The following is a 15,751-nucleotide window of genomic DNA, read 5'->3' on the forward strand; positions in this document are numbered from 1 at the left end:
CACAGGTGTCCTAAATCACAGAAATCACCTCCCAGCAGGACAGACAGACACTCGTTAATACCACAACCAACCACAAGAGGACCCACGGGGTCATCACAAAGGTCATCAGGAACATCATTTAACATCAGCCTTGTTTTCCTGTTTACTGATCATTTTACTGAGAGGTGGAAGGAAAAGAAAAGTTTTCTGTGTGAAGCCAAAAACATGTTCAACTGGGGTCAGAAAGATAAAGAAGAACAAGTCCTGATGAATTGAATCTACTGTGTTTGTGTTTGGTCTCATTTGTTCTTTGGTCAGCAGATGCTGGTCTGCAGGAGGTTTTAGGTGAACATAAGATGAGTCTGAGGAGGAGATGTGAACATGTGACTGAAGGAAGTGATGGAACAGGAGGTGGAATCCTCCTCAACAGGATCTACACTGTGCTCTACATCACAGAGAGACAGAGTGAAGAGGTTCATACCCAGCATGAGGTGAGGCAGCTGGAGGCGGCTTCCAAGATCCAGAGCCTCCATGACACTCCAATCAGGTGCCACGACATCTTTAAAGCCTTACCTGAGCAACAGGGAGCCATCAGAGTGGTTCTGACCAACGGCGTCGCTGGTGTTGGAAAAACCTTCTCAGTGCTGAAGTTCACTCTGGACTGGGCCGAGGGCCGGGAGAACCAAGATGTCAGTGTGGTGATTCTGCTTTCCTTCAGGGAGCTGAACCTGATCAGAGAGGAGCGGCACAGTCTTCTCACGCTGCTCCATGTTTTCCATCCAACATTACAGAAGCTCCCAGCAGAGCAGCTGGCCGGCTGCACACTTCTGTTCATCTTTGACGGCCTGGATGAAAGCAGACTGTCTCTGGAGTTCAGCAACAGGGAGGTTGTGTCTGATGTCACACAGAAGTCATCAGTCAGCGTGCTGCTGACAAACCTCATCAGGGGGAACCTGCTTCCCTCGGCTCTCGTCTGGATAACTTCCCGACCTGCAGCAGCCAATCGGATCCCTCCTACGTGTGTTGGCAGGGTAACAGAAGTACGAGGCTTCACTGATGCCCAGAAGGAGGAGTACTTCAGGAGGAGATTCAGAGATGAAGAGCTGTCCAGCAGAATCAGCTCCCACATCCAGGCATCCAGGAGCCTCCACATCATGTGTGGAATCCCAGTCTTCTGCTGGATCACTGCTACAGTTCTGGAGCACATGTTGACCACAAAGCAGAGAGCAGAGCTGCCCAAGACCACCACTGACATGTACTCCCACTTCCTGCTGGTTCAGACACAGAGAAAGAAGAACAAGTACCACCAGGGACATGAGACGGGTCCACAGGAGCTGACGGAGGCTGACAGGGACGTTCTTCTGAAGCTGGGGAGGCTGGCGTTTGAACATCTGGAGAAAGGAAACATCATGTTCTACCAGGAAGACCTGGAGCAGTGTGGCCTGGATGTCACAGAGGCATCGCTGTATTCAGGAGTTTGTACAGAGATCTTCAAAAGAGAGTGTGTGATCTTCCAGAAACCAGTTTACTGCTTTGTTCATCTGAGTGTTCAGGAGTTTCTGGCTGCAGTCTACATGATGCACTGTTACACCAACAGCAAGAAAAAAGGGCTGAAGAGCTTCCTGGGATTCACCAACAGGAACACTGAGGTGCTGAAGAGCTTCCTGGGAGAAGACTACAGTGACTCATCTCTGGATGACTTCCTGAAGAGAGTCATGGAGAAATCCCTCAACAGTAAAAATGGCCACCTGGACCTGTTTGTTCGCTTCCTTCATGGCCTCTCTGTGGAGTCCAACCAGAGACTCTTAGCAGGCCTGCTGGGTCAGACACAGAACAGAACACAAATGATAAAAAGAGTCATCAACAACCTGAAGGAGATGAGCATGTCTAACATTTCTCCTGACAGAAGCATCAACATCTTCCACTGTCTGATGGAGATGAACGACCTCTCAGTTCATCAGGAGATCCAAAAGTTCCTGAAGTCAGGGAACAGATCAGAGAAGGAACTCTCTGAGATCCAGTGCTCAGCTCTGGCCTACATGCTGCAGATGTCAGAGGAGGTTCTGGAGGAGTTGGACCTGGAGGAGTACAACACAACAGATGAAGGACGAAGGAGACTGATTCCAGCTGTGAGGAACTGCAGAAAGGCTCGGTGAGTTGATGTGTTCATTGACTTCATGAGTCAGTGTAGATTAGTAGTTTAGTTCCCTAAAAGCCTTTTCTGCACATGAACACCAGAGATGTTCTGGAGATGTTTCCCATAGTTTCTGGTCACATGTGCTTCACAGCAGCAGACTTACTGTTGGAGGCAGGAAGCCAACATTAACCTGCTGTTTCCACTGTTTCCCATGTGGGCCGGCTTTACACCCACATGGCCAGTCCCCAACACATCCAGAAGCTAAGAAATCTGGCCAGTTTCTGAAATCAACACATAAAGAATGTTTCCATGCCAACCTGACTCACAGGAGAGAATATTTGACAGATTGGGCACAGCTCCCAGCTCACTGGAAATAATGCAACAGAAATCTGTGGGAATATGTTGAAAGAAGTATTTTGGGGGTTTAAAGTTTTACTGAACTGGATCATTAAAATAAAGGTAAATTCTGATCATTGGATCAGCAGAAGGTTTTATAGGTGAGCTGCCTCAGTCAGGTCATTTCATCGTTGGCTGTTGGAGGTATTGATTGTGAAAACTTTGGCTCAACAGTCTCTGCTGTCATATCTTTTACTTCATAATGTGCCGCACATTTTCAATGGGAGACAGGTGTGGACTGCAGGCGGGCCAGTTTAGTTCCTGCACTCTGTTACTATGAAGCCACGCTGCTGGCACACCTGCAGAATGTGGCCTGGCATCGTCTTGCTGAAATAAGCAGGACGTCCCTGAAAAAGACGCTGCTTGGATGGCAGCATATGTTGCTCCTGTTTGGAGCTTTCAGCATTAATGGCGCCTTCACAGATGTGCAGGTTACCCACGCCATGGGCACAGCCCCACACTATCACAGATGCTGGCTTTGGAACTTCGCTCTGATAACAGTCTGGATGCTCCTTTTCCTCTTTAGCCCGGAGGACACGACGTCCATGATTTCCTTTTATATATACAGATTAGATATATTAAGACATCGATCTGCAGTGAAATGTAGACGCCATCATCTAAGAAGACAGCATGAACTGTGGCCTTTGCACAGAATGTAAATGTACGAGTTGGAAGTTCAAAGCGTACAGCATACAGTGTTGGAACTGATATCTACGGAGACATAATGATGTTGCTCTGTGGCAGCTTTCAGACCCACGGAGAAGCTAACTGGTGCTTAGAAGCTTCTTAGAGTGGATTCTTCCTGTATATGGGTTTGAACAGTCCCAGCTGACAGTGGTTAGCAAAGAGATCGTCTTTCAGCTGTAAATGTTCACTAAGCTGAACTTTTTATAAAGATTTTGGAGTCATATAAAATATGTAAGAATGTAAAAATGGTTTTCTGAACAAGACGTCTTTATTCTGATTTTGGGATCAGATCAGACATGTTTTCAGTCTAAATGTGACACCACATTTCCTTCTTTATCTGCAGATTAGAGAAAATGATGAAGAACAGTCTGTTTAAAGGTGCTCAGGTCTGAGAAGAGATTAATGGTGTCGTGTCAAACACAGGAAGATGAGATGAGATCAATCACAGATGTGAAGAACAGATGTTCATGAGCGGACATTACATTCACATCACTGTGTTCAGTTAGAATATGAGTTCAGTTAGTGTTTATAGTGCAGATTGTCTGATTTTAGTAGAACTGACTTTACATTTTCTCTCATCACAGACTTGCTGGTTGTAAACTCTCAGAGTCTGACTGTGAAGTTGTGGCCTCTGCTTTAAAGTCCAACCCCTCCCATCTGAAACAACTGGACCTGAGTAACAACAACCTGTCGGATCCAGCAGTGAAACATCTGTCTGCTGGACTGGAAAGTCCAAACTGCAGACTGGAGACTCTGAGGTCAGTTCACTGCAGCTCTTTTAGTTCTTCTGTTTTAGTTTAAAAGATTTAGTGATGTGTGGAAGTATCCAAATATTCAGTGTTTCCACATGTCTGAATTAATCTTCCCTTACATCTTTTTCACCTGCCAAAGCAATTCTTTCCTCACTTTCAGAGAATGAAGCAGAGCTGTTTCCACAGAGGCTGAATGAAGGAGACATTTGTACGCTCAGCAGTTTATCAGAGAGCAGTAACTCAGATTTAAGTTGAAGAAGAACAGATCTGTAGCTTCAGCTTTGTAGCTTCCTGCTGGAGATGGGGGAGGTCTCCCAACCATCAGCCTCAAACTCCACTGATTCTGATAGTTAGTCAAAGCGTCCATCAGCATCCATTAATCAGCCAAACTGATCAATCAGTCCACCTCTGGATGGTTCCAACACTTTTCTAAGGCTCTGTAATGTTTGGACTGACTGAGATATTCAAACACAACAAGTCACAGTAACAAGTTCTGCTGCTGTCGACTCTTTAAAGAAGTTTGATTCCATGATTCCATTAAACATCACTGCACCATGTTTTTGTGCCTTTAACCTTCAATAAAACAGTGAACCTGATCTCCATTTCTATCAGTTTGTTCCCATTTGCTCCAAAGTTCCTCCTGACGTTTGTTTTCTTTGAAACTTGAATCATTTGGCTGCACAACATGAGTTTGTATGGATGGAGCCACTGGTGGAGCTGGCAGAGTTTAAGAGCTGAAGTCACTCCGTCTTTATTGAAGCAGCAGCATGTTGTCATTAATATTAATGAGAGCTCTTTTTCACTTGTTCTGTTTGACTGTTTTAACCTGCATCCTGTTGGCTTCAGCTCACATGTTTTATTCTTTATTCAGATTGAGGAACTGCAGTTTGTCAGAGATCAGCTGTGCTTCTGTGGTCTCTGCTCTGAAGTCCAACCCCTCCCATCTGACAGAACTGGACCTGAGTCTGAACAGCATCAGTGACTCTGCAGCGAAGGAGCTGTGCAGCTTTCTGCAGAGTCCTCACTGTGGACTGAAGACTCTGAGGTCAGACACCATGTTTTAGTTGTTTGTTCAGATTAATATGATGTGAAAGTTGTGCTGGTCTTCATGGTAAAGTCTGTTTTCTTCTTCAGTGGTTTAGTTGATGAAATGATGATTCATTAAATAATGAGAAAACACAGTGAATCTGTCAGACAGAAACAAATCTAGAATCACTGGCTGATGCTTCTAGAGCTCCAGAGTTGGTGAATATTTCTGGCTGAAACAATAACAACAGTTTGGAGCAGCAAAACTCCAAAAGCCCGTTAATCAGCTGATACTAACAAACTCCCCTCCAACACTGTTGGAAATGAACAATCTTTGACTTGGTTAGAAAGCAGCTTTCATCACAGCAGCAGTTATCTTCAGTCAGATTCATTCATGATGACAAAATCCAGCCAAAAAGCTTCTCCCACTAATAACTGAAAGGAAATCACTTTCAGTTGAGCTTTATTTCATGAATTCTATCAATAATTCCCTCTGTTACACAATGTCAAGTCCAACTGAAAGTGATGCTGACATTTAGTGACTGTGAGGAAAACACAAAGAAGAGTTTATCAGAAGAAGAATAACATGATTGGACGATGGATGGAAGAAAAGCTGTGAGCTAACTTGTTGCTAGGTAACAGCAGATGGAAGGAGGCTGTGAGTGTGTGTGAGCAGCTTTCCATCAGGTGAGAAATGTGTGAAAACATGGAGCAGAGTCAGTGTTTGATAGCTGTGCAGCCAAAGAGAAGCTGAACAGGTGAAGTGCTGCGACCCTGTGCAGGTGAGCCCAACACAGACACAAAGGATGATCACTGAGCTGCCATGAAGGAGGGAGGCAGGGACTGCTTCATCACTGCAGATACATGCTGTTCTGTTCCCCTGCTGGCTGTGTGGGAGCTGTTCCCACCTGTTTTATTCAGTAAGAGCTCAGAGTTGCTGTGAGCAGCATGTGAGTGAATGCAGGCTGAGAAACAGCAGATAAGAAACATGAAGCTTCATCAGTTTCTCTGAGGAACAAAAAAACAGATTCAAAGTGAAAAAAAGTGCAGCAGACGTTTATTTCAGTTTAATGTAAAGTTCATTCTTCTTTCATAGTGTTTTATTTCCACTTTAGTCTCATTTCTTCATATTTGAGATGTTTTCTGTTTTCAGATTCAAACTTTCTGTCAGATTCTGAACTTTTTTCCACCTTCTGACCCGTTTTTTCACTTTCAAACTTTTGCTGCTGACCAGCTTTGAGAGCCAGGACGTCAGCTGACAGGGGGGTTAAATCCTGACTGCCAGAATACCTGACTGATTCTGATAGTTAGTCAAAGCGTCCATCAGCATCCATTAATCAGCCAAACTGATCAATCAGTCCACCTCTGGATGGTTCCAACACTTTTCTAAGGCTCTGTAATGTTTGGACTGACTGAGATATTCAAACACAACAAGTCACAGTAACAAGTTCTGCTGCTGTCGACTCTTTAAAGAAGTTTGATTCCATTAAACATCACTGCACCATGTTTTTGTGCCTTTAACCTTCAATAAAACAGTGAACCTGATCTCCATTTCTATCAGTTTGTTCCCATTTGCTCCAAAGTTCCTCCTGACATGTTTGTTTTCTTTGAAACTTGAATCATTTGGCTGCACAACCTGAGTTTGTATGGATGGAGCCACTGGTGGAGCTGGCAGAGTTTAAGAGCTGAAGTCACTCCGTCTTTATTGAAGCAGCAGCATGTTGTCATTAATATTAATGAGAGCTCTTTTTCACTTGTTCTGTTGGACTGTTTTAACCTGCATCCTGTTGGCTTCAGCTCACATGTTTTATTCTTTATTCAGATTGGAGCGCTGCAGTTTGTCAAAGAGCAGCTGTGCTTCTGTGGTCTCTGCTCTGAAGTCCAACCCCTCACATCTGACAGAACTGGACCTGAGTCTGAACAGCATCAGTGACTCTGCAGAGAAGGAGCTGTGCAGCTTTCTGCAGAGTCCTCACTGTGGACTGAAGACTCTGAGGTCAGACACCATGTTTTAGTTGTTTGTTCAGATTAATATGATGTGAAAGTTGTGCTGGTCTTCATGGTAAAGTCTGTTTTCTTCTTCAGTGGTTTAGTTGATGAAATGATGATTCATTAAATAATGAGAAAACACAGTGAATCTGTCAGACAGAAACAAATCTAGAATCACTGGCTGATGCTTCTAGAGCTCCAGAGTTGGGGAATATTTCTGGCTGAAACAATAACAACAGTTTGGAGCAGCAGAACTCCAAAAGCCCGTTAATCAGCTGATACTAACAAACTCCCCTCCAACACTGTTGGAAATGAACTTTGACTTGGTTAGAAAACAGCTTTCATCACAGCAGCACTTATCTTCAGTCAGATTCATTCATGATGACAAAATCCAGCCAAAAAGCTTCTCCCACTAATAACTGAAAGGAAATCACTTTCAGTTGAGCTTTATTTCATGAATTCTATCAATAATTCCCTCTGTTACACAATGTCAAGTCCAACTGAAAGTGATGCTGACATTTAGTGACTGTGAGGAAAACACAAAGAAGAGTTTATCAGAAGAAGAATAACATGATTGGACGATGGATGGAAGAAAAGCTGTGAGCTAACTTGTTGCTAGGTAACAGCAGATGGAAGGAGGCTGTGAGTGTGTGTGAGCAGCTTTCCATCAGGTGAGAAATGTGTGAAAACATGCAGCAGAGTCAGTGTTTGATAGCTGTGCAGCCAAAGAGAAGCTGAACAGGTGAAGTGCTGCGACCCTGTGCAGGTGAGCCCAACACAGACACAAAGGATGATCACTGAGCTGCCATGAAGGAGGGAGGCAGGGACTGCTGCATCACTGCAGATACATGCTGTTCTGTTCCCCTGCTGGCTGTGTGGGAGCTGTTCCCACCTGTTTTATTCAGTAAGAGCTGAGAGTTGCTGTGAGCAGCATGTGAGTGAATGCAGGCTGAGAAACAGCAGATAAGAAACATGAAGCTTCATCAGTTTCTCTGAGGAACAAAAAACCAGATTCAAAGTGAAAAAAAGTGCAGCAGACGTTTATTTCAGTTTGAATGTAAAGTTCATTCATCTTTCATAGTGTTTTATTTCCACTTTAGTCTCATTTCTTCATATTTGAGATGTTTTCTGTTTTCAGATTAAAACTTTCTGTCAAATTCTGAACTTTTTTCCACCTTCTGATCCGTTTTTTCACTTTGAAACTTTTTTTTTTTTTTTTTTTTTACCTTTATTTATCCAGGAAGGTCCCATTGAGGTGTGAAACCTCTTCTCACAGGGAGTCCTGGCCAAGACGGCATATGCACATGCATAAGACATAAAGACAAACAAATATTAGACAAAGGCTAGTAAGCCAGACAGGCAAGCACTAAAAAAAGGAAAAAAAGTGAAAAGAAAAGCAAACACACAACAGACAGGAATACAGGGGACCACAAAAGACACAGAATGACATAAAAAAAAAAAACAATAAAACTGATAACCTAAAAACAGTGACACTCCTCTACCAAAGTTGTATTCAAAAGATTTTTAAAAGCATCTATAGAGGGGACAGATTCCAAGTTTAAGATATTTTGGAGGTTATTCCAAGCATATGGGGCATATGAACTAAAAGAAGTCTTGCCTAGTACAGTACGTACAGTAGGAATATTTAACATTATTTTATTTCCTGACCTAGTGCCATAGGAACTGGTTTGGTGTGACAACAGACAGTTGATGTATGATGGGAGTTTACCAACCAATGCCTTCGCAATAAAAATGAGTGAATGGATTTTTCTCCTGAGTGGTAGTGAAGTCCATGATACCATTTCATATAGTGTGCAGTGATGTGTTCTCATGTTTGCATTAGTGATGAAACGCAGCGCTGCTGACCTGCTTTGAGAGCCAGGACGTCAGCTGACAGGGGGGTTAAATCCTGACTGCCAGAATACCTGACTGATTCTGATAGTTAGTCAAAGCATCCATCAGCATCCATTAATCAGCCAAACTGATCAATCAGTCCACCTCTGGATGGTTCCAACACTTTTCTAAGGCTCTGTAATGTTTGGACTGACTGAGATATTCAAACACAACAAGTCACAGTAACAAGTTCTGCTGCTGTCGACTCTTTAAAGAAGTTTGATTCCATGATTCCATTAAACATCACTGCACCATGTTTTTGTGCCTTTAACCTTCAATAAAACAGTGAACCTGATCTCCATTTCTATCAGTTTGTTCCCATTTGCTCCAAAGTTCCTCCTGACATGTTTGTTTTCTTTGAAACTTGAATCATTTGGCTGCACAACATGAGTTTGTATGGATGGAGCCACTGGTGGAGCTGGCAGAGTTTAAGAGCTGAAGTCACTCCGTCTTTATTGAAGCAGCAGCATGTTGTCATTAATATTAATGAGAGCTCTTTTTCACTTGTTCTGTTGGACTGTTTTAACCTGCATCCTGTTGGCTTCAGCTCACATGTTTTATTCTTTATTCAGATTGGAGCTCTGCGGTTTGTCAGAGATCAGCTGTGCTTCTGTGGTCTCTGCTCTGAAGTCCAACCCCTCCCATCTGACAGAACTGGACCTGAGCTACAACAACATCAGTGACTCTGCAGCGAAGGAGCTGCGCAGCTTTCTGCAGAGTCCTCACTGTGGACTGAAGACTCTGAGGTCAGACACCATGTTTTAGTTGTTTGTTCAGATTAATATGATGTGAAAGTTGTGCTGGTCTTCATGGTAAAGTCTGTTTTCTTCTTCAGTGGTTTAGTTGATGAAATGATGATTCATTAAATAATGAGAAAACACAGTGAATCTGTCAGACAGAAACAAATCTAGAATCACTGGCTGATGCTTCTAGAGCTCCAGAGTTGGTGAATAGTTCTGGCTGAAACAGTAACAACAGTTTGGAGCAGCAGAACTCCAAAAGCCCGTTAATCAGCTGATACTAACAAACTCCCCTCCAACACTGTTGGAAATGAACAATCTTTGACTTGGTTAGAAAACAGCTTTCATCACAGCAGCAGTTATCTTCAGTCAGATTCATTCATGATGACAAAATCCAGCCAAAAACCTTCTCCCACTAATAACTGAAAGGAAATCACTTTCAGTTGAGCTTTATTTCATGAACTCTATCAATAATTCCCTCTGTTACACAATGTCAAGTCCAACTGAAAGTGATGCTGACATTTAGTGACTGTGAGGAAAACACAAAGAAGAGTTTATCAGAAGAAGAATAACATGATTGGACGATGGATGGAAGAAAAGCTGTGAGCTAACTTGTTGCTAGGTAACAGCAGATGGAAGCAGGCTGTGAGTGTGTGTGAGCAGCTTTTATATCAGGTGAGAAATGTGTGAAAACATGGAGCAGAGTCAGTGTTTGATAGCTGTGCAGCCAAAGAGAAGCTGAACAGGTGAAGTGCTGCGACCCTGTGCAGGTGAGCCCAACACAGACACAAAGGATGATCACTGAGCTGCCATGAAGGAGGGAGGCAGGGACTGCTTCATCACTGCAGATACATGCTGTTCTATTTCATCCTTACTGACCGCCAGAGGTGGTGCTTTCAAGCACTGAATGATGACAACCACTCCTGCTCGGCCTGTATGGCTCCTCTACAGCTTGAGGATGGCCATGATCTGTGTCCCTCGTGCCTTGGCCTCGGACATCTTAGGCAGGGTCTTTCAGACGAGTCCTGCATGAACTGTGGTATCTTGCCTCATGCTGTCAGAGCTGCTAGGCTGGCTGAGGTAGAGCGCCTGTTGGGCCCTCCCTTGTCTCCCCAGTTGACCCCCGACCAGCGGCTGGCCCCGGTTCGGTCTAGCCGACCCCGGCGTCGGCCTGCTGAGACTGCAGGCCACACCTCCGGGAAGAGGGCTAAGGGGTCTGGGCTTACTTCCAGAGTGGATCAGCTGACAGCGGAGCTTGACCGCATGAAGTCCCTTCTCCTGGCCCTCCAACCTGGGGCTGGGGCAACCCAGCCAGGTGCCCTTGTTCCTCCGACGGCCTCCTTAAGCGGGCCGGAGGAGGATGCGTTTTCCATAGCAGCTTCGGCTACTATGTTTCAGGACTACGCGTCAGGCGTGTTCCCGGGAGACGAAGCCTCCCGTCCCTCTGCAGCGGGCTCCCTTTCTTCAGCCCGTAGCTCTGCGGGTGGTATCGAGGACTGCTCTATGGGAGCCGCCATTCGTACGGCTCTAGCCAGGCTGTAGCTGGACGTGCCGCAGGCTCAGCCAGCTTCGGCCAGTGCCTTTTTCAGGCACTCCTCACCCCCCGCTGAATTAACTGTGCCTCCATCAGAAGAGTATCTGAGGGAATTACAGACATTCTGGAGGGACCCTAGGGCCCCTACCCGTCCGACAGCTGATGCTCGGACCCTGGCAGCCATGCAGGACGCATCCAAGTTCGGCCTGGACCGCATGCCAGCGGTTGAGCCCACTATAGCCGCCCTGATCGTCTCACCCGATGAGGCTCTGAGACAGGAGGCGAGGTCCTCGCCCCCAGTGCCGGCTTACGGATGATTTGCTGTCGAGGGCCTATGAGGCGGCGGCACGCATGGCTTGCATGGGTAATTCCATGTCCCACCTGCTGCTCGCACTGTCATCATCCCTGCAGGAGACTGAGCTGGACACTTCTGTCCACAGTGTTACTGACGCCTCTCTACAGGCCTTTGCACTGATGTCTAGGGAGTTGGGACGGGTAATGGCAACTCTCGTTCAGGCTCGCCGCCAGGTTTGGTTGGCGCAGTACCCTCTCTCGGAGGCCTGCAGAAGAACCCTCCGCAGTTTTCCGGTGGAACCGGGGGAGCTGTTTGGTTCCGCGGCTCTGGAAGCCCTCGAGCGCACGGTCCAAGCTGGGAAGACCCGACAGCAGCTGTCTGAGCTTCACAGAAGCGTGCCGCCGCCTGGCAACCCTAGGGGCCGTCCAGCTGCCCCACAGCGCGGCACCCACTCACAGGCCAGGGGCCTCCCTCGGCCCCAGTACTCACGCCCACAGCCTGCTCAGCGGCAGGCGCAGTCCTTTCGGGCGCCTGAGCGACTGCCCCCTGGGCAACCTCAGGTCTCACGTACTGCCCGTCGTGCCCCTGGAGCCTCTAGAGGTCGGGGGCCCGACGCTGAGGCCACGGGGCCGACCGTCGGCTTTTTTTCCCAGCAGCAGCTCAGCTACTGGGCTGCTTCCACCAGGGACCCGTGGGTTCTTTCCACCTTGACCCACGGGTACAAACTTCAGTTCCGACGTCGGCCCCTGACCATGGCCGAGTCAGGATGACTGTCATCCGCGACCCGGCGAAAGCCCGAGCCCTCGCCCAGGGGCTGTTCGTCCTCCTGGGCAAGGGTGCCATTGAACCGGTAGATCCCCTGTTGCACCCCGGGAGGTTCTACTCAACTTACTTTCTGGTAGCAAAGAAAGATGGCGGATTCCGACCTATCCTCGACCTCAGGAACCTCAACAGGTTCCTGAAGGCCTTGAGGTTCCATATGTTGACCACTGCAGAGGTTCTGCGTACGGTCTCCAGAGGGGAGTGATTTACCTCCATAGACCTGGAGGATGCCTACTTTACCGTTCTGTGGCGCCACACCATCGGCAGTTTCTGCGATTCGCCTTTCAGGGGCGTCATTTCCAGTTCAGGGTGCTCCCGTTTGGTCTCTCCCTCTCCCCACGGGTGTTCACCAGGTGTGTGACGGCAGCCCTCTCGCACCTACAGTCGCGGGGCATGAAGATCTTGCCGTATCTGGACGACTGGCTCGTCTGTGCGCCGTCCCAGTCTCAGGTGGCCCTCGACACGACGTGTCTTCTTTCCCATGTGGCCCGTTTGGGCCTCAGGGTAAATTTTACGAAGAGTGGCCTGGCCCCATCACAGAGCACGGTTTTTCTTGGGGTGACCCTTGATGCGGTCACCATGACGGCCTGCCCGTCGCCACGGCGGGTGGACGACATCCTCCGCCGCCTCCTCCCGTTTCGGAAAGGCAGGCGGTTCCACTACGTGGAGTTCTTACGCGTCCTGGGGACACTGACAGCTGCGGCTGCCGTGGTCCCTTTAGGGTTGCTGTCGCTGCGTCCCCTCCAGAGGTGGTTGCACAACTTTCATCTGGATGCCAGGAGACACCGGCACAGGAGGCTCGCAGTGTCCCACCGTTGCCTTCTTGCCCTGGCCCCGTGGAGGGAGCGTCCGTTTCTCCTCCAGGGCATGCCCATGGGCTCCATTGCATCCCGTCGCGAGACAGTCACGGCGGATGCCTCCCTCTCGGGGTGGGGCGCCATGTGGCGCCTCCCTTTCTTGAGGGGCCGACATGTACTTGTGCGGTCGGACAATGTTTCGGCCGTCTCCCACATAAACCACCAAGGTGGCACCAGGTCTGCACTGCTGCTGCAGGCATCCCGGGACCTCCTGCTGTGGGCAGCACCACGCTTAGCCAGCCTAAGGGCAATGTATTTGCCCGGGGAACGCAACCAGACGGCAGACTTGCTCTCCCGTTGCAAGCCTCCGCCGGGGGAGTGGCAGCTTCATCCGGAGGTGGTGCTCAATATCTGGACCACCTTCGGCAGAGCAAACGTGGACCTCTTTGCCTCAGAAGAGTCGACCCGTTGCCCCCTCTGGTTCTCCCGGACAGAGGAGAGCAGTCCACTGGGCCAGGGTGCTCTTGCCCACGACTGGCTAGAGGTTCTCCTCTATGCTTTCCCGCCGATCCCTCTGATAGTCCCTACGCTACAGAGGCTCCTCCAGCAGGGCCACAGGCTGCTGTTGGTAGCCCCCTTTTGGCCAGGGAGGACGTGGTTTCCACTGCTGCACAGGCTCTGCAGCGGTTCCCCGTGGCGCCTCCCCGACAGGAGGGATCTCCTGTCTCAGTGGCAGGGTCGGATCTGGCATCCCGACCCTTCCCGCCTGCAGCTGTGGGTCTGGCCACTGCAGGGCCCGACCCGCTGCTGACTGAGTGCTCTGGCGATGTCTGCCATACCATCCTAAACGCGAGGGCACCTTCTACCCGGGCGCTTTATGAACAGAGGTGGCGGCTGTTCGCTACATGGTGCTTGGACGGAGGTTAGGACCCTGTGCACTGTCCTGTCCCTAGGATTCTGGAGTTCCTCCAGTCACTCCTGGATGACGGCCGGTCCCCCGCTACCCTGAGGGTGTATGTGGCGGCCATTTCCTCTTGGCATGCTCGAGTGGATAACGGCACGGTAGGGAGCCACAGATTGGTGTCCCTTTTCCTGAAAGGTGCACGGCGGTGCGCCCCCCACGAGTGCGGCGCACCCCGCCATGGGATCTGCACCTGGTGCTTGGCGCTCTGTGCTCGCCTCCCTTTGAACCCCTTGCTCAGGCAGGGCTGAGGTGGGTCTCCGCCAAGACTGCCTTTCTCCTCGCTATCGCATCAGCGAAGCGCGTCGGGGAGCTGCATGCTCTGTCGGTGAGCGACTCCTGCATGAGGTGGAACTCGGATGGCTCGGGGGTTTCCCTATGGCCAAACTCCGCCTTTCTCCCGATGGTGCTGTCTTCATCGAACCTCAACAGACCTATCCACCTGGCACAGTTTGTTCCCCCGGAGGGGGAGGACAGGTTACGCCTACTGTGCCCTGTGCGGGCTCTGAGAGCCTACGTGGCCGCGACTGCCGGTATCAGGCAGTCGGACCAGCTCTTCCTCTGCTATGTTGGCCCTCGGAGGGGCTGTGCGCTCTCTAAACAGCGACTGTCCCACTGGGTGGTGGACGCCATCACCCAGGCATATAAGGGAAGTGGGCACCCCCCGCCAGCTGGGGTGAGCTGCCACTCCACCAGAGCTGTCTCGACCTCATGGGCAGCCCTACGGGGCGTTCCCCTGGAAGACATATGTGAGGCAGCATCATGGGCGTCACCGAGTACCTTCTCCAGGTTCTATCGAGTGAATGTTGCCACTCCCCACCCGTTGGCTGTGGTCCTACTGCCCGACTCTGCTGCTTCCTCTCAGTGAAGTGAGTAGGTGCTGGATTCCTCGTGACTTTTCTGGTATGAGTCATCCAGTGCTTGAAAGCACCGCCTCTGGCGGTCAGTAAGGATGAAATAGAACGAAAGTTACGTATGTCACTACGGTTCTATGAATCCTGGATGACCGCCAGAGCGTTCTGTCACTCAGAATCCTCGTGTACTCGCGACAAGATTCTGTAGGAACCGACCTGCTGATGTTGCCGGAAGATATAGGCTCTCCGGGGTTAGCAGGGGGTCACGAGTGACGTTGTTGGTATAAACACTCGACCTGCGCATGCGCGAGATGTATTATTCAGTGCTTGAAAGCACCGCCTCTGGCGGTCATCCAGGATTCATAGAACCGTAGTTACATACGTAATTTTCGTTCTGTTCCCCTGCTGGCTGTATGGGAGCTGTTCCCAGCTGTTTTATTCAGTAAGAGCTCAGAGTTGCTGTGAGCAGCATGTGAGTGAATGCAGGCTGAGAAACAGCAGATAAGAAACATGAAGCTTCATCAGTTTCTCTGAGGAACAAAAAACCAGATTCATAGTGAAAAAAAATGCAGCAGAAGTTTATTTCAGTTTGAATATAAAGTTCATTCTTCTTTCATAGTGTTTTTATTTCCACTTTAGTCTCATTTCTTCATATTTGAGATGTTTTCTGTTTTCAGATTCCCAAACTTTCTGTCAGATTCTGAACTTTTTTCCACCTTCTGATCCGTTTTTTCACTTTCAAACTTTTGGACTTTAGGACGTCAGCTGACAGGGGTGTTAAATCCTGACTGACAGAATAACAGAGGAGGCTTAAGGGACCCCCATCATGCTGCCTTCAGGGACTGTGGGAACTGCAATCCTTTCTTAGACACCTCCTCCACACTATATT

General features: G+C 48.6%; 1 protein-coding gene across 9 annotated transcripts in view; it reads left to right on the forward strand.

Annotated features, from left to right (window-relative positions):
• The window catches only part of LOC142385491 (NLR family CARD domain-containing protein 3-like), a 250,038-nt gene that overhangs the window by 211,157 nt on the left and 23,130 nt on the right, over nt 1-15,751 (forward strand). For 8 of the 9 annotated variants that reach the window (XM_075472086.1, XM_075472087.1, XM_075472091.1 and 5 more), the window contains 2 exons: nt 301-2,131; nt 3,784-3,957. In XM_075472086.1, coding sequence (XP_075328201.1) covers nt 301-2,131; nt 3,784-3,957 — 2,005 coding nt within the window. Of the gene's footprint in view, nt 1-300; nt 2,132-3,783; nt 3,958-4,822; nt 4,997-15,751 lie in introns of all 9 variants that reach the window. The other variant, XM_075472092.1, reaches the window with a different exon arrangement.

This window comes from Odontesthes bonariensis, chromosome 8 (genome assembly GCF_027942865.1).
Source record: "Odontesthes bonariensis isolate fOdoBon6 chromosome 8, fOdoBon6.hap1, whole genome shotgun sequence".
NCBI classification, from domain to species: Eukaryota; Metazoa; Chordata; class Actinopteri; order Atheriniformes; family Atherinopsidae; genus Odontesthes; species Odontesthes bonariensis.